The sequence below is a fragment of the Microplitis demolitor genome, chromosome 3 (genome assembly GCF_026212275.2).
Source record: "Microplitis demolitor isolate Queensland-Clemson2020A chromosome 3, iyMicDemo2.1a, whole genome shotgun sequence".
NCBI lineage: Eukaryota > Metazoa > Arthropoda > Insecta > Hymenoptera > Braconidae > Microplitis > Microplitis demolitor.
In genome coordinates, this window is record NC_068547.1 from 419368 (window position 1) to 436808 (window position 17441).

Below are 17441 nucleotides of genomic sequence, written 5' to 3' on the forward strand. Positions count from 1 at the left end.
TTTCGTAAAAACTCAACAATTGCATATTTAAATTTTTAGCTTTTAGCAACAAATTAGTAGCGTTTTTTCTCAGAAATTTATTTACTTGGCTGCAATAATTTAGCTTAGACGATACTCTAATTTTTTAAATTTCTGTAACAATAAAAAGCGCCATCTGATGGTAAATCCTAATTGTTATGATTATGGTTACTATTATTATTATATTTAAATTAAATCCGTTGGGTTTGAAATTAGAGGACATAACGTCCCTCGTGTTATTTCAGTGCGACATTTTGTGAAATTTAATAGTATTTTTGGTGGTTATCACGTTGGAGCATTTGCAAAAATGACGGGCGTTACAGCCGAGTCAATTATTCCAAATAATGGTAAGTTAATTAATTAAACAAATAAATAAATTTAATTAAATATTTCTATGAATCAACTGGAGAAGGACAATAGATTATACCGGTTGTGAACACCTGTTTTCAAAACAATACCAAATCCTTTGATATTTATTTTCAATTGTCTTATATGTTATTTATTGAAAGACAATTAATGTTTTTAATTTTAAGTCGACAAATTTTCTACATTCATAATTTTATTGAGAAAATATTTAACTATAATTTTTTTTGCCTTTAAAATATTTTGAATACTTGAGATTTGTAAACTTTATTTTTTTTTATCAAGGTTTGGACAGTCGTAAATCAGCAGAGGAAATGGATGAACAAAGACAGAAAACTCTAGCTTATGAATATTTATGTCACCTAGAGGAAGCTAAAATGTAAATACTTTTTTATTTTATTTAAATTGAATGAGTGTGAATGCAGACATCAAACAAATTCAAAATTATTAATATCGAGTAAATAATTAATAAAATTAAGTTTTTAAAAATGCTCATTTAAAAACTTTTCAAATTAATAAGTACATTTTTTAAAATATTATTTTTTTAATTATCTATAATTTAAAATTTGTCTGACGTCTGCTACATTCACACTCGTTAAATGTATTGTTTTTTTTTTGTAGATGGATGGAAGCATGTCTAAGAGAAAAATTACCTTCAACAACTGAACTTGAAGAGAATTTAAGAAATGGAGTTTATTTAGCCAAGTTGGCACATTTTATGGATCCAGAGTCTTGGCCATTGAATAAAATTTATGATATCGATCAAAAAAGATATAAAATTGCTGGTCTACAATTCAAACACACCGACAATATAAATTACTTTATCGAGTGTTTGAAATCAATGCAATTGCCACTGGTATGTTTGAAATATACTTTAAAATATAGATTAAAAAAAAAGATTATTTATTCGTTTATTATTTTACAGATATTTCAACCTGAAACAACAGATATTTACGATAAAAAAAATATGCCAAGAGTAATTTATTGTATACATGCCTTGAGCACACATTTGTTTAAATTAGGCAAAGCACCACAGATTCAAGATTTATATGGAAAAGTTAATTTCACTGACGCTGAAATAGATACCGTGAGTAAAGAGCTTCAAAAGTATGGAATGCAAATGCCATCATTCCAAAAAATTGGTGGTTTATTGCTACACAGCATGGCTGAAGATACGGCAGCACTTCATGCTGCTGTGATTGCTATAAATCAAGTGTTGACAACATCCGATCGTAATTTATTATTACAAGTATTATTGAAGCCTGTTGCTAAGTTAAAAAATGTTAATTCTGAATTAATAGATATTTATTTTGAAACTTTATCACAAGCTAAAGAAGACAAAATCGAAGCTGCTTTTAATAGGTCATTAAATGACAGCTACATTCCTGATGTATATGATGAATTATTAACACCTGCTGAAATACAAGGACATATCAATAATGTTAATTCATTAGAGGCATTCCAAAAGCTCATTAAATCACTTGATAATGATGATGATGATGAATTTTTTAAATGTTTAAAGAACCCCGGACTACAGCTACAAAGAATTTCTGCGAAAAATCTTAAACAATATAAAAATGGATTAGTTTCATTTATTGAGAAATTTTCCAAAGAACACGATTTTATTGAAGATACCATACGCTGGCAGTATTTATTGCAGAAAGAAATAGACGAAATAAATGATAATGAATCTAAAAATATTAAAATAAATAATATTGTCAAATCATTAAATTCAGCTCTTGATAATGATTCACAAGAATTATTTTATTCGGCATTGATGAGTCCTCATTTAGGTATCAGCGGGTCTATTGATGAATTTGCATTGCCACTTTATTATGAAGAGATGAAAATAGATCGTATTGAATCTGAATGTGATATTTGTTATCAAGATATTTTAGTAAGTATACGTGTATTGACAGCTATTGCATCTATTTCAAAAGCTATCGATACAAATAATCCAGACTTAGTATTCGAAGCATTATCGAATCCTGAAACACAAATTTCAAATCTTGATAAAAATAATAAAGTCAAATATTATCATTCATTGACAATGGTACGACATGATAAGTTGATAAATAATAATAATAAATGTCCAATATTGACATATATCGATATACAAGAAACAATCGATTTAGTTAATCAGCAATGTCAAAATGATGATAAAGCAATTGATGGATTACGATTATTAAATAAAGCTGTTTTAGAAAATAATAAAACAGATATAATAGTGGCGTTGAAAAATAATTTATTAGATCCTACGATTCCAATTATGGAAGACGACGCGATATTATATTTACGATTATTTAAACAATGTTTAGATGAAATAAATGACGAGAGGTCAGAATTATGGCTCGAAGATGTTGATCTCGTTAGCAAAATTATCGTTGAAGAAGTAACACATGTGCAAAATGTATTTCATGTGTTGACTAAAATCAACAATGCATTAGATGATAATGATTTTAATTCAACAATTAAATGTATTAAAAGCGCCAATTTTAAAATAATTGAAAAACACTGTGACAAATATTTTGAATACTTAAAAAATTTAAAAGATTATAAAAAAAGAGAGTACAATTGTTCTTACATTTGTTACGTGACACCTCGTGGTATTGAGGCTTTTATTGATCTTGATAAATTAACATACTCATGGAACAAACCAAAACATATAACCGAAAGTCATTTTATTACGCTTGAAGATATTGACGAAATAGTAACTGTTGTTGCTAATGATGAGTATAATTTATCATCCGATATACTTAATCAACAAGCTATAATTAATTTTCAAGCATTAGCACGCGGTTATTTGCTAAGAACAAAAATGTCACAACGTTTGACATATTTTTACGATAATATTGATTATGTTGTTAAAATTCAAGCTTGGTGGCGAGGAATAAAACACCGTCGTATTTATCTCAATATGTTAAATCAAAAACATAATGAAAAATGTTTAAAAGAAGAAGAAGAAGCAGCAGCAGAAGAAGAAAAAGAAAAAAGTAAATCAATAATCAGCACACCAGCAGTACCAACAGATCCAATTGATTATTATAAACGTTATGAAGATAAAATAATCAAAATTCAATCATTCTGGCGAGGTAGGAAAGCACGTAGAGCATTCATTTCACTTTTACGTATGGATAAACCACCATTTCCTGTAGTACGTCATTTTTCAACGGTATTAAATTTCAATGCTGAGGATTATGATAAAGATCTTCAATTGCAGCAACTTAAACATGACGTTGTTAAGACAATAAAATATAATGAAAATTTATCACAACAATTAAATAGTATGGATATTAAAATTGGACTATTGATACAAAATAGAATAACATTGCAAGATGTAATAGCACATGGGAAAAGTTTAGAAAGTCTTGCTAAAGAAAAAAATAATAATAGATCGCGTAAGAATTCATTTTCCGAGGCTTCAACTTATAAGGGATTGAAATCACTTACTAAAGAAGGAAGAAAAATGTTGGAAGGATATCAGCATCTTTTTTATGCATTACAGACAAACCCGAAATATTTAGCTAAATTATTATTTCTTTTACCACAAAGTAAATCAAATAAATTTTTACAAAACGTCATTCTTACATTATATAATTTTGGTTCAAATATAAGAGAAGAGTATTTGTTACTTAAATTATTTGGCAAAGCATTGCAGGAAGAAATAAGATCGAAATTTCAAAAACCATCGGAAGTTGTTACTGGTAATCCATTGGTACTAAAAATGGTTGTAAATTATGCGCGAAAATTAAATGGACAACGAGCGTTAAGACAAATATTAGGTCCAGTTATTGAAAAAGTATTGGCCGACAAAACAATAAGTATTGAAACAAATCCAGTTGATATTTATAAATGTTGGAGAAATCAATTGGAAATGAAAACTGGGGAGACATTAAATTTACCTTACTCAGTAACAGAACAACAGGCATTAAATTATGAACAAGTACGTAATAAATTATCTGCTGGAATAAAAGTTCTTAAAAATACAGTATTAGAATTTTTGAAAAGAATAACAGAATCACGTAATTTGATACCCTATGGCATGCTTTATATATCTAAAGTACTCTATAATACGTTGGTAGAAAAATTTCCAAATGCACCTGAAAAAGATATACTGAAAGTTGTTGGCAATTTGATATACTATCACTTTATAAATGCAGCAATAGTAGCACCAGATGCTTTTGATATTATAACATTACCAATTGACGAATCATTGTCGAATGATCAAAGAAGAAATTTAGCAAGTATTGCTAAAATTTTACAATTTGCAGCTTCTAAAAAAGGATTTGGTGAAGAAGCAACTCATTTAGTAGGTTTAAATCCATTTATAATTGATTGTCATGAAAAATTTAAAGACTTTTTCCGTTCATGCTGTCAAATTGAAGAACTAGATCAACATTTCAATATACATGAGTACACAGAAGCAACACTTATACATAAACCTGAAATATATATTTCAGTTCAGGAAATTTGTGACACTCATTCACTGGTATTAGAGTATCAATATGATATAGCTCCTGATCCTAATGATCAGTTACACAAATTATTAGATGATTTACAACCATCTGCACCAACAGTTGCCTCTCTGATGGGTGTTACGGACCCAATATGTGATTCAACATTAACTCGTATGGGCAAAACGGAAGTATGTTTAGTACTCACTAATAAATTTCAAGTTCCCGATGATGATGATCAGAGTTTGAAAAAGTTATTTATTAAAACGAAAGAATTATTAGTATCGGTAATACAATTTTTAAAAGGTGACACGCTTGTCAGTGCACTAGAATCAACATCATCACCAATTCAGGAAAAACTTTATGATGCTAAATTTACAAATGCATCTGTTGTGACAAATACAAGTACTATATACAGAAACAGTTCATCATTGAATGATTGCAAGTATCAATTACGTGCATATTTGGCGAAATTAGAGCATGGCAAATTTGTAACGCGGACAGACGGCTATCAGAGCATCATAACAGCAGTTGCTAAAGATTTATGTAATAAAGGAAAATATCGGATGATTAGAAACAAAGAACTGCAAGCATTGAGAACAACAAGACAGCGTTTACAGGAAAAAACTAAATATTATGCTGAACAAGTACAGTATTACAATGAATATACACAACGTTGTTTAGAAAATCTTCATACGGGAAAGGGTACATTACGTGCTGTCAAAATACAACAGAAAAATTCGAATAATAATCATGCCAATTTAAAATCCAAGAAAACTCTCAAGTACTCGGCAACAAAACTAGCAGAAAAAGGAGTGCTGTTGGAAATAGACGGTCTTACTCAAGGGCAATTTAAAAATGTTTCTTTTGAAATAACACCAACAGAGCACAGTGGTTTGTTTACGATAAAAGGTAAATTTATGGGCGTTGAAATGGAAAAAATAGAAATAGATATACAAAAATTATTAGAGCTACAATTTGAGGGCGCGCCTATTATGAATCTCTTTGACAAAGCTAAAATAAATGTTAATCTACTATTGTATTTATTGAATCGTAAATTTTATGGTAAAACTTAAACTTAAATATTTAATAATCGTAATGCGTAATTAGTTATTATTTTTTTTATATTATCAATCAAATATTATGTGACAGTAAAAAGTATGTAATTATTAATAACATTAACAATTGAATTTAATTATATTTTATACCAATTAATTACTTTTTTTTTTTTTTTAATATGAATTGGTCATTTATTAATATATTGTAAATATCTATATTTATAAGAATTCATATTTTAATAATACATTGTCTCTTATTAACTATTTATAAGAAGTCATTAGGTTCACTCGCTGACAGTGCAACTTGGGATAGTAAATCAAAATTTATTTTCAATCAAAACTCATAAAAAATGTTTATATATATATATATATTTTTCTTTTTTTTTACAAAATGACCATAACTAAAATAAAAATAAAATAAAAAAGACTTTTTTTATCAAATTTTTAGTATTTTATTTATTCATGTTACCAAAAGCCAGCTTTCTGTTTAAAATTATTTCATGTTATCAACAATGGGACTAAAGAATATTATTGATGATAATAATAATACTTGATGTTGCACCGTCAAAAATAAGGTAAGGCATGTTCTCATATGTTTAGTCAACTAAATGTAACGATTTAGTTGCATTTACATATCAATATATTATATAATATTATTATTGAGTGCCATTCATCGCATTTTATTCATTTTTAATAGAAAATTTGACAACATGTCATTTTAATATTCTTATTTCTCGTGCTCCAATTTTTTTTCTATTTTTCAATTAATTTTTTTTTTTGTCTTTTTCTATATTTTATATATAATTATAATATTAATAATAATAATGATAATAATAATAATAATAATAATAATAATAATAATAATAATAATAATGGATTGTAAAGTGTAGAGAGATGAATTTGGACGTTACTTTCATTGAATATTGTATACAAATCAATATAATCAACACTATATTATATTTCAATTTAATAATTAATTGAAATATTAATTTCCTTTAAGGATATTAAATATTAATAGAAAAAAAAAGTTGCTTACAAAGTAAAATAGTTAATAATAATAAAACTATCCGAAGATAAGTAAGCTATGATGTTTGTTCGATTATCAGTATTGAATACGTTTAGAGATACATGTACATTATTTATGAAACCGGAAATGTTTTAATGTTATGAGTTTTCTTTTTCTTTTTATATCTTACTTAAATTTACTTAGATTGTATAGAGTATTCACAATCCTCGAAAATGTCTTGTAGTATATTTGACATTAATGAAGAATTATAAATTTTTTTAATCATATCAATAAATAGTAAGATAATTTCATTTAACATATAATAATAATCATAATAATAATAATAATGTATCGTTAGGTACGAGTAATGGAGTTTGACTTTTTGTTTGTTTGTTTTTTTCTTTTTTTTTTTTTTACCGATGAAACGCTGGCGCATTGCTATCGTCCTTTCAATACATTTGACAAACTCCGCAATTTCATTTCCAATGCTGGAATTTTAGCTAACGCTTCTTCCATCAACCTACGAAGTTCACTCAAGTCCGGCATTTTTTCACATGATTCAATGTTTAATAATTCATTGAATAATGTTTCCCAAGCTTTTTGTACATATCTGAAATATGAATAATTATTTAAATATCTTGAGAAAGGAGAAAAAAATTAATTAAATAAAATTTACCGTGGCATTTTAGTATTAATAAACCAACGTTCTCCAGTCGGTACAGCTCGCATATAAGTTCCAAAAAGTAAACAATGAGCAGAAGCAGCAACACAGTATAAATCTGTTTGATAAGTCCACGGGCGACCAGTTTGCATTTCAATGCATGTAAAGTCTTCAGTTTTAATTATTTGTGTAAATTTAGTCCCCTCAGGAAACAGACTCATATCGATACTACACCCATAGTCAATCAATTGGATTGTTGGTCTCACATCTTCAGTTGGCCTACACAAATATTTTTAAAAGATATAAATTTAAAAAAAAAATAAATATATGAATAAACAAATATATATACTTACAAATGCATTAATAAAAAGTTATCTGGTTTAATATCACCATGAATAATTTGGCATTTGTGAAGATACTCAACAATTTTTAGCATTTCAATGGTAAAAAATATTGCCAATGCTTCAGTAAGTGGTTTACCAGTAGCTATTTTAACTTGATTAGTAACAGCCAATAATGTACCGTATTTAGAAAATTCAGATACAAGAATACTTCCATTATTAGTAACATATGCTTTAGTAACATCCATAAATCCACGTAACATGTGTGGATTTTTAAGACGTGTTTTTATTTCTCTGGCAATATAAAATTCCCAGACCCATGCTGGTTTTTGAGTTTTCAATGCGACTGTTCGTTCTGTTTGTGGATCATATGCTTTCAAAACAGTACCATAAGTTCCTTTACCAAGGCACTTTTCCAACTCGTATATATCTGTTCCTAGGGTAATCTTACTAGAAGGCACAAATTTATTTATATTTATATTTAATCTTGCATAACCATCTGAATGATGAACTTGGGGAAATTTTATATTTTTCAATAGACCCGAAATAAGGGACTTGTCAAATGGGTTAATGTCACCGGTGGGTAATTGGAATTTGTCATCATCGTCCTCATCCACATTCTCGACATTATTATCACCATTACCACCGTCTTTATTATCATTATCATCATCCTTTACTTCTTCCATTGGTTCATCAATAACATCACAAATATTATTACTATTACCATTAATATTATTATTATCAGTATTATTATTATTATTATTATTATTATTAATATTATTAACATCATTAGTATTGTTATTATTATTATTATTTTTATTATCGGTTGTTATTGATGATTCTCGATCTAGATTAAATGGTATACGTAAATCACAATTATTTTTTATTTCAGATGTTATTTGATCAACATTACGCTGCATTGTACGTGGACTTTGAGTATTCATTGCTTGAATTTTTGATCGCATACTTTGATCAGTATTAACATTTGCCGATAATAGTGTTTCTGTACTTTCGATATCTTGACTAATAGATTGTTCTTTAATTGGTAAATGATCTTCGCGAGTTGTCAATGTAAATCCAAATTGTGTTGTTCGTGTATTAGCACTACTGCTAGAACTACTAGAAATATACTCTCTGGTTGATTCCATAATAATACTTAATTTGTCATCAGGATCAGCTGGTACTTCAGAATGTTGTTGTTGCTGTTGCTGTTGTTGTTGCTGCTGCTGCTGCTGAACATGGGGTGGAAAATGGATCTGAGGTGGTTGAAAATGTGCAACTTCTTTAGACCGATATGTTGATGGCCTGAATTGATTAGTCATTGGCGTAGAACTAGGCAATGGTCCACGGAATGATTCAGTATAGCAGGTATCATTAACACCAGACAATGGTGATATACCCAGACTTTCATCAACAAATAAGTTATTTTCTACTGGCTGTTTATTATCTTCAATAACACTATTATAACCAATAGCAGTTGCGTTTTCTTTATTATCAGCATTTTCGAGATATTTCAAGTCACGACGATTCATACCTGGTGATTTTATGTAAGGTAATTCAGATCTTCTGTAGTCTTTGTTATTATCAGCTTGAGGATCAACGTAAGGAGCAAAATGAAGTTGTTTTTGTGATTCTGGTTGAAGGGCCGGTGGATGCATCATAGTTGGTGGTGGATATTGTTGCTGTTGCGGTTGCTGATGATGATGATGATAACTCTGGATATTTGGATTCTGATGCATATTGTTGTAAATGTGATGTGATGGTGGTGGGATATGTGGTGATACACTGTGATGATGATGATGAAGATGATGCTGCTGTTGTGGTTGTGGTAATTGATGAGTTGGAGTATGTAGATGAGGTGATGCTGAGTGGTGTGAAAGATGGGGAGGATGAAGTGGTGATTGAGATATTGATTGATGGTGTAATTGAGAATGATGTTGCTGTTGCTGAATTATGCTGTGCTGCTGTTCGATATGTGACTGCATCTGAGGTGATTGAAGGTGAAGCATTGATTGTTGTTGTTGCTGTTGTGGTTGTTGAATTGGATAATGATATGGATCCGAAATTTGGTGATTTTGATAAGACTGATGATGATTTTGAATAGCATTGTATGGTGAATTGTATGGTTGATGATTTTCTTGGTCATGGTAAGCTTGGATAGAATTGTAATTGGGATGATGTCTAGGTACAGACATGGCATGTTGTTGAGTCATTGAACTGTCAATATGAATATCAAAATTCAATTTTGAACGTGAGTCTACAGATCTGTGTAACATTGGACTTTCCATTAATGGAGAGTTTGAGTTTGCCGGTGAGTTCCATAAATCTTGTACAACTGACATGGCTTCTTTAGTATTTACAGTAAGACTTTGTCCAAGCATCTGTTCTACTCCAGATTCAACAACTCCGCTGGATGAATGATGTAAATTATAATTTGACGATTGTAATTTACTTTGTCGGCTCAACTCAGCTTCCATTCTCTGGCTTTCAATTTGTTCAGCTTCAATTCGTTGTCTTTCTATTTCAGCAGCTTCTCGCTGTTGTCTTTCTAATTCAGCAGCTTCTCTCTGTTGTCGCTCTAATTCAGCAGCTTCTCTGCGTTGTCTTTCTAATTCAGCAGCTTCTCTGCGTTGTCTTTCCAATTCAGCAGCTTCTCTACGCTGTCTCTCCAATTCAACTTCTCTACGTTGTCTTTCCAGTTCAACATCCCTTCGTTGTCTTTCTAATTCAGCTTCTCTACGTTGGCGTTCTAATTCAACTTCTCTTCGTTGTCTTTCTAATTCAACAGATTCTCTCATTTGTTCTTCCAATTCGGCTTCTCTTCGTTGTCTCTCCAATTCAACTTGATGATTTTGTTCAAGTGCTCGCCTATGATGCTCCAATTGTGCCATATCTTTATCACCAACATCAAATGCCCTTTCCGCAATTTCTTGTTGTTGTTGTTGTTGTTGATGATGTATATGATGATGATGATGATTATTATCCTGATGATATCCATTAATATTCTGACCGATTCCAGACAACATTAGCGTTTCATCAACACTCGAGCAATTATTACCAATATTTCTTAATTGATTAAAATACTTTTCAGCTCTTAATTCCTCCATACTACGATCAGCATTATTTAAATAAACTAAATCTTTGGGATAGCGAGGTTTTGTTATCATTGATGATGGTGCATCTGGTACAAATACTGGAACTGCCATGTGTTCTTGATATTTACTTCCATCAAAAAATGACGTATGATTTGGAAATAGTCTTAAAGTATTCACGTCAATATTGTTGTCATCTAGACGATCTTCGTGAACTTTAAATGCAGGCCTTACTGATGATGGTATCAATGGATGTTTTCGTGAAGAATTACTCCATTGCCCGGGTTTTATTGTATTTTCTTTGTGTACAGTATCTTCTATTGGCACATGGTCTAGTATACTGGCACATCTTAAATCAACACGTGCAGCTTCATCTTGATAAATTTGAATTTTGGCATTTGATTTAGTATCTTTTGATTGACCAGACATATTATAATATGATGATGCTGCTGCTGTTGTTGTTGTTAATGTTGCTGGTATTTGTGGGACGACACCAGGCATATAATCTTTAACACGATGTCCAGTTCTAACATTAGTCGCACGTTTACCAGATTTAATAGCCCGCAGAGAACTGAATGCTTGTCGTTGTTCAGATAATGCGATTTCATTTCTCTCTTGATCACAACCAAGTGCTTTACGACCAACAGCCATTTGAAAATTTTCACGAGCATAAATTAATTCATCACGTGGCTCAGCTCTGGCAGTTATTCCCAACATATAAACCTCATCAGCCCGTTTGCAATCATTAGCTTGTTCCAATTCAAAGGCCCATGCTCTATACATATCAGCCACCATTGTTCCAATGCCAGTATTATACAACAATTGATATAATTCTAATGGATTTTTTTGCATACTTATATAATTAATCCACAATCTGATATATCGACGGTCTTGATGATATTTTATTTCTTTCTCAAATGTCGCTAAACACTGTTGCAATAATTTACCAATATGACTTTCATGCCCACTCTTTGGATAACTTTGTTCAACCCACAATATATACTCATACCAATTTTCCAATGGATCATCACCTTGATAATTTTTAATCCCATCTTCATACATTCTAAAACAAAATGACAAAATAATAAATGTTTTTTTTCAAATCCAAATACCAAATTGTCTCCATTGTTATTTTTTTTTTTTTTTTTTTTAATAAATTTAACAATGACTTACTGCTTTTCTTGCATCAACAATTGTTGGGCTTCAACGTCTTCTTGAGCTCGAAGTGCAGTACCTAATTGAGCTGCATTTCTACCATGACGCAAAGGCTGGATATTTTCTTTGCACAGTGCTATTACTGTTGCTGGATCCATTGTTATAAATCTCAACAATCAGTTTATTGCAGTAACTTTTTTTCTGAAATATTAAAAATAATAAACTGAATAATATTTCGTAAAAACTACATTATTAATTAAACAATTGAGGAGAAATTTTAAATCGTAATTATAATTTAATAAAAATAATCAATATTTATAAAAGTACAGAAAAAAAAAGTAATACAGTTTTTAATTACCAATCATTAACATACTACTCTATGGGTTTAGTCACTTGAGTATTGACAAATTTCGCCACTTTTTTTTTTTTATTTTATTTTTTGCTGAATTCGAGTGTATAAACAAGGACGCTATTCACAATATATCATACAAGTATACCTATATGTATATATGAATCAGGTTATGTGTAATGTAACGGCTAAAATGAAATAACCATATCACATATCACACATCCCTAAGCTGCCTTGAAACCCTTGAAATTACTCTGGGCACTCTGGCTACTCTGTACTGAGAATTGCTTGCTCTGAATCCTCCGAATTACTCTGAAGCTTGAACTCATCAAAACCTCAACAGTCAACTGACTCAACACTCTGTGCACTGCGGTATCATAGACAATGTATAGATATACGAGATAAATATATACTATACCTATAGTTAAAGTGTTGTATTATTCAGTACCAACTGCTCACTTGGATCTTTTAAAATGATGCGAACACTTGCACTAGATCGATGTCGTTATATCACATACAAAATTTTTATACTTTTAAGCGGCTGCAGCAAAATACATTGACCAGCAGCAGTAGCCATTTAAATACATTTCTATCACCAGTGCACTACTCACATACAAAACATTTAACTGTACTGGGTATTAATTCCTATCGGGTGGCGGTGCCTGCGGTAATATTTAGACTTTTGAATGTGCAACTATTATTTCCTTTCTACAATTCTTCATCCGAATCCAACCGTTTTTTTCTGCCTTTTAATTTTCCCAACTGAAAATACTAAAAAAAAAATTTTAAATAATCAATACTTAGTTTTGTAATTAAATTTTCCATGGCGATGACTAAATTACTCTCAGTACACTGACAGTAATTTTTTTTATGATTTTGAAGTTGACAGACAATAAACAAATTTTGGATTTATTTTTCAAAAAATCGATTATAAAAAAAAGAAAAATAAAAATACGGACATGTTGAAAATTTAAAAAACTACAGGTGCAATTTTTTTTTGTAATTTATCGATTTTTAAAAAATTCAAAAATTATTTGACGTCGACTAACTCCAGTATCAAATTCTTTATAACGATTTTTTAAAAACTTAAAAAAAAACCACCGATTATCGAATTCCACTTGACATTTTATTTTCATGTAACGATTTTAAAGTGAAGCAAACTGCTGCCATTAGCTTTAAAATGTTCATCACCAAATTCATTAGCCAATAAAATAAATGCATTTATTTCAAAATAACCAATGGAATTTCATTATTTTCCTCGTGATCGCGCCAATAACATTCTATTACAAAATTTTCAATTTTTTTTCCTAACCCTCAATAAAAAAAAGCATGGGTTAGAATATATGTAAATAAATATATATGAGAAAATTTTAAAAATTGTATATATAAATCTCTTGTATAATTTTATTTTAAAAAATGACATTTAACGTTGACAATATTTATTTAAATACATTATGGTATTTAACAAGTACTTTAATGAAAAAAAATAATTATTTTTTACTGTCATTTATTTATTTACATTACGTAGCAATAAAATTTTTAAAACTTAAAAAAATAAAAGTGGAAATAGAAACATTAAATGACAGTAATTTTAAAAGTATTGTTGAAAAATATTATTGTAACAATAAAACGTATATTGACTTTACGTCATGTGCTATTGGAGGAATAAATTCTTTGGTGTCATCAGAATCTACATGGATAAATATTTGTTCTTTGAAAACGTATAAAAAATATAAAATACTAGTACTGCCATTGGAAAATGTAAAAAATAAATTATTTTTATCAGAAACAACATCATTTAACATTAAAAATGTACTGAAAGTTTCATCTTATTTCATCAGTAAGTATTCCTTTGTTCTAATTGTTTGCATAATCATTTAAAAAAACAAAATGTAGTGAATTTATTTATTTATTTTTTACAGTGCCAGCATATGAAGATAATTTTGAGTGGGCTGAAGAAGTTAAAGTATCAATAATGTCAAATGATGATTGTTCTGAAGATTTAATAGATAATTTATTAAAAAACTATTTTTCAAATCCACGATACTTGAGGACAAATGATGTTATTAAAATTAAAATTAAGGATTATGGAGAAAAATATGTTTTTACATTAAAAAATCCACAATTGACTGATGTATATTTTAAAGTGAATAGTATAAAAATAAATAATAAGTATACATATAAATCTTGTTATGTATTTTGTGATAAATCTACACTTATACAAGAAACCAAAGTTTATGGGTATCTTCCAGAATCGAAAAAATTACCAATCGTCGACGACAGTATTACCAATGTTTATGAAGAAATTGAAAGAAATAGAATATATAATTTTCCATTGTCAGTTTATCGACCTTTTGAAGAACTCAGAGCTTCGATACTTCCATTTATGATTACTGGTAATAATAATAATAATAATAATAGTGATAAGTTTTTTTTTAAATTTTTTTACATATTTAAATATAATTTTTGATGACTATTGTAGATAATTGGATGGGGATAAAACCAATATTTTTGGTAAAAGGATCTGCTGGATGCGGAAAATACAGATTGATTAAAACACTATCACAACAAATGGGTTTTAATTTTTTAAATATTGATTGTAATGATATTCAAACATTATCAGTTTCGCAAACGGAAACTAGACTTCGTATTAGTTTAAATAATGCTCAAAATTCAGCACCGTGTATTCTTAAATTAAGTAACATAGATGTAAGGATTACTATTATTTTATTTTAAATTTTATAAAGTTTATTTTTTTATTTAAATTTATGGTAATATTTATTTTTAGGTTTTTGGGAAAAATTCCGAAGGTAAAATTGATGAAAGAATAACATCAAATTTTACGGAACAATTAAATAATGTTTATAAAGTAAAAATGAAATATCCATTAATAATAATAGCAACATCTGAAGACAGTGAAATTCCTTGTGATGTAAATCGAAATTTTATTCAGACAATTACAATAGATTACTTTACTCAAGACGAGAGAACGGAATTAATTAAATGGTTTTTAAAAAGTCGTAATATTAAATATGATGTTGATTTAACTAAAATTTCTGGAATGTGTTCAAATTACCTTATGAATGATATTGAAAGCTTAACAATTTATGCAGCAACAAACGGTTATAAATTAATATCAACTGACGAAAACAGTACAATTATTAATGAAAATGATTTTATTAATGCTTATGATTATATACAATCAACATTTTCTCAACAAATTGGAGCTCCGAAAGTACCTGAAGTACATTGGGAAGATATAGGTGGTCTTGCTAATTTAAAAGATGAAATAATTCGTAGAATAGAGATACCACTATTACATGGAGTTGATATTGAACGTTCTGGTATTTTGCTTTACGGACCACCGGGAACTGGCAAAACTTTATTAGCGAAAGCTGTTGCTACTGAATGTAAATTAAACTTTTTATCGGTAAAAGGGCCAGAATTACTGAACATGTATGTTGGACAGAGTGAAAAAAATGTAAGAGATGTATTTGAATTGGCACAAACAGCATCACCATGTATTATATTTTTTGATGAATTGGATGCATTGGCACCAAATCGAGGCCGTAGTGGTGACAGTGGTGGCGTTATGGACAGAGTGGTATCTCAATTACTTGCTGAAATGGATGGTCTTGGTAGTTGCTCAGATACGTTTATTATTGGCGCTACAAACCGACCAGATCTTATCGATTCAGCACTTTTACGTCCTGGAAGATTCGATAAATTACTCTACGTTGGAATATATTCCGACTATGAATCACAATTGAGTGTTTTAAAAGCCATAACACGTAAATTCGACATGTCAAACGATATTGATAAAGATTTAGGTAGTCTGGTTAAATTGCTACCATCAAACTTAACTGGTGCTGATTTACATTCTGTTTGTTCTAATGCCTGGCTAAATGCAACACGTAAAGTTATAAAAACTTATGAAAAATATCTTAATAATGAAAAAAAAATTTCTAATGATTTTAAAAAACCACAAGGGCGTGTTACTGTTTCATTAGATGATTTTGTTGAAGCTGTGAAATCATTAGTACCATCCGTAAGTGAACAAGAATTGATACGTTACGAAAAACTTAATCAAGAATTATCTTCGAAGCAGTTTAAATCATAAGTTTTTAAATTTTCAATTGTATTTATTTTTTTAATCTGCATTAATGTAATAACTGTAAATAATGATAATAATTTTTATAATCAATGATATGTTGACCGTATCAATAAAAAAAATGTATAATTTTTAGTTTATAATAAAGAAAAAAAATCCTGTAATTATGATAAGAATATAATTAATAATTATTGTCGGGTCTCCACTGACCATTTTGACCCTTCCTCTTTGAGGTCAGTCTTCCTATTGCTACCCTGCCGATGACAGACCATTTTGCTGGACACTTACGTCTTCTGTGCACGTGGTGGGGAACCCGTAAGTCGTTTGACCATTGGAGAAAAATTTAAAAATGAAAAAAGAAGTGTACTTTGGATTATTGAAAATACATTGTCAAGTTGAGATTAAAAAATGAAATAATAACAATTATATTAAATACAGCCAATATTTATTTATTTAAATTTAAATAATTATTAAAATTATGTACTAATTTTTTTAAAATAGATTCACTTGTCGTAAGTTCACTACTTATGTACTAAGTATTGCACTAAATAGGGCATTACAATGTTATTACATCCTATTTACGATTATTCTTTAAAATTACAATATATTTGTTTAAATAGAGATTATATCTATATATTCATTTTATTTATTAATTTAGGTATTTGTGTGACTAATTATTTAAATTTAAATTTATGATTACATTGTTGCAATTATTAAATTGTAGAAAAATAGGACAGCTAGGTTTATTAATTGTTTACAAGATTAAATTTTAAAATAATATGATTTAATATTTATATTTCTAAATTTATTAGTCACGATGATGAAATTGTGTA

The 17441-nt window shown here is 29.0% G+C and overlaps 3 protein-coding genes across 5 annotated transcripts; 2 read left to right on the forward strand and 1 right to left on the reverse strand.

Moving 5' to 3' along the window:
- The first annotated feature begins 227 nt into the window (after window positions 1-227).
- On the forward strand, window positions 228-6030 carry LOC103577741 (ras GTPase-activating-like protein IQGAP1). The gene is made up of 4 exons (XM_008558532.3): window positions 228-365; window positions 667-760; window positions 1003-1237; window positions 1307-6030. Exons 1-4 carry the CDS (start codon window positions 326-328, stop codon window positions 5909-5911), a joined length of 4974 nt encoding a protein of 1657 aa, XP_008556754.1. The 5' UTR covers window positions 228-325; the 3' UTR covers window positions 5912-6030.
- A 1225-nt stretch (window positions 6031-7255) lies between these two features.
- Window positions 7256-13175, reverse strand: LOC103577742 (putative mediator of RNA polymerase II transcription subunit 26). 3 transcript variants are annotated; one of them, XM_053737466.1, is made up of 5 exons: window positions 12916-13175; window positions 12167-12349; window positions 7914-12056; window positions 7576-7839; window positions 7256-7509 (listed from the first exon to the last, which is right to left on the reverse strand). In XM_053737466.1, exons 2-5 carry the CDS (start codon window positions 12304-12306, stop codon window positions 7338-7340), a joined length of 4719 nt encoding a protein of 1572 aa, XP_053593441.1. In that variant the 5' UTR covers window positions 12307-12349; window positions 12916-13175; the 3' UTR covers window positions 7256-7337. The 3 variants fall into 3 exon arrangements, with proteins under 3 accessions (XP_053593441.1, XP_053593442.1, XP_053593440.1); XM_053737467.1 differs by lacking the exon at window positions 12916-13175 and adding an exon at window positions 12646-12908; XM_053737465.1 differs by lacking the exon at window positions 12916-13175 and adding an exon at window positions 12507-12908.
- A 649-nt stretch (window positions 13176-13824) lies between these two features.
- On the forward strand, window positions 13825-16811 carry LOC103577743 (peroxisomal ATPase PEX6). The gene is made up of 4 exons (XM_008558537.3): window positions 13825-14337; window positions 14420-14893; window positions 14980-15206; window positions 15286-16811. The coding sequence occupies exons 1-4, from the start codon at window positions 13914-13916 to the stop codon at window positions 16615-16617; spliced, it is 2457 nt and encodes an 818-aa protein (XP_008556759.2). The 5' UTR covers window positions 13825-13913; the 3' UTR covers window positions 16618-16811.
- The last annotated feature ends 630 nt before the right edge of the window (window positions 16812-17441 follow it).

Coding starts and splice junctions, on each gene's coding strand:
- LOC103577742 (XM_053737466.1), bottom strand. CDS start 12,306: ATGGATCCAGCAACAGTAATAGCACTGTGCAAAGAAAATATCCAGCCT. Junction 7,840..7,913: donor AACTTTTTATTAATGCATTT/GTAAGTATATAT, acceptor ATATTTGTGTAG/GCCAACTGAAGATGTGAGAC. Junction 7,510..7,575: donor ATTAATACTAAAATGCCACG/GTAAATTTTATT, acceptor TTCATATTTCAG/ATATGTACAAAAAGCTTGGG.
- LOC103577741 (XM_008558532.3), top strand. CDS start 326: ATGACGGGCGTTACAGCCGAGTCAATTATTCCAAATAATG. Junction 761..1,002: donor CACCTAGAGGAAGCTAAAAT/GTAAATACTTTT, acceptor TTTTTTTTGTAG/ATGGATGGAAGCATGTCTAA. Junction 1,238..1,306: donor AATCAATGCAATTGCCACTG/GTATGTTTGAAA, acceptor ATTATTTTACAG/ATATTTCAACCTGAAACAAC.
- LOC103577743 (XM_008558537.3), top strand. CDS start 13,914: ATGACATTTAACGTTGACAATATTTATTTAAATACATTATGGTATTTA. Junction 14,338..14,419: donor AGTTTCATCTTATTTCATCA/GTAAGTATTCCT, acceptor TATTTTTTACAG/TGCCAGCATATGAAGATAAT. Junction 15,207..15,285: donor TTAAATTAAGTAACATAGAT/GTAAGGATTACT, acceptor ATTTATTTTTAG/GTTTTTGGGAAAAATTCCGA.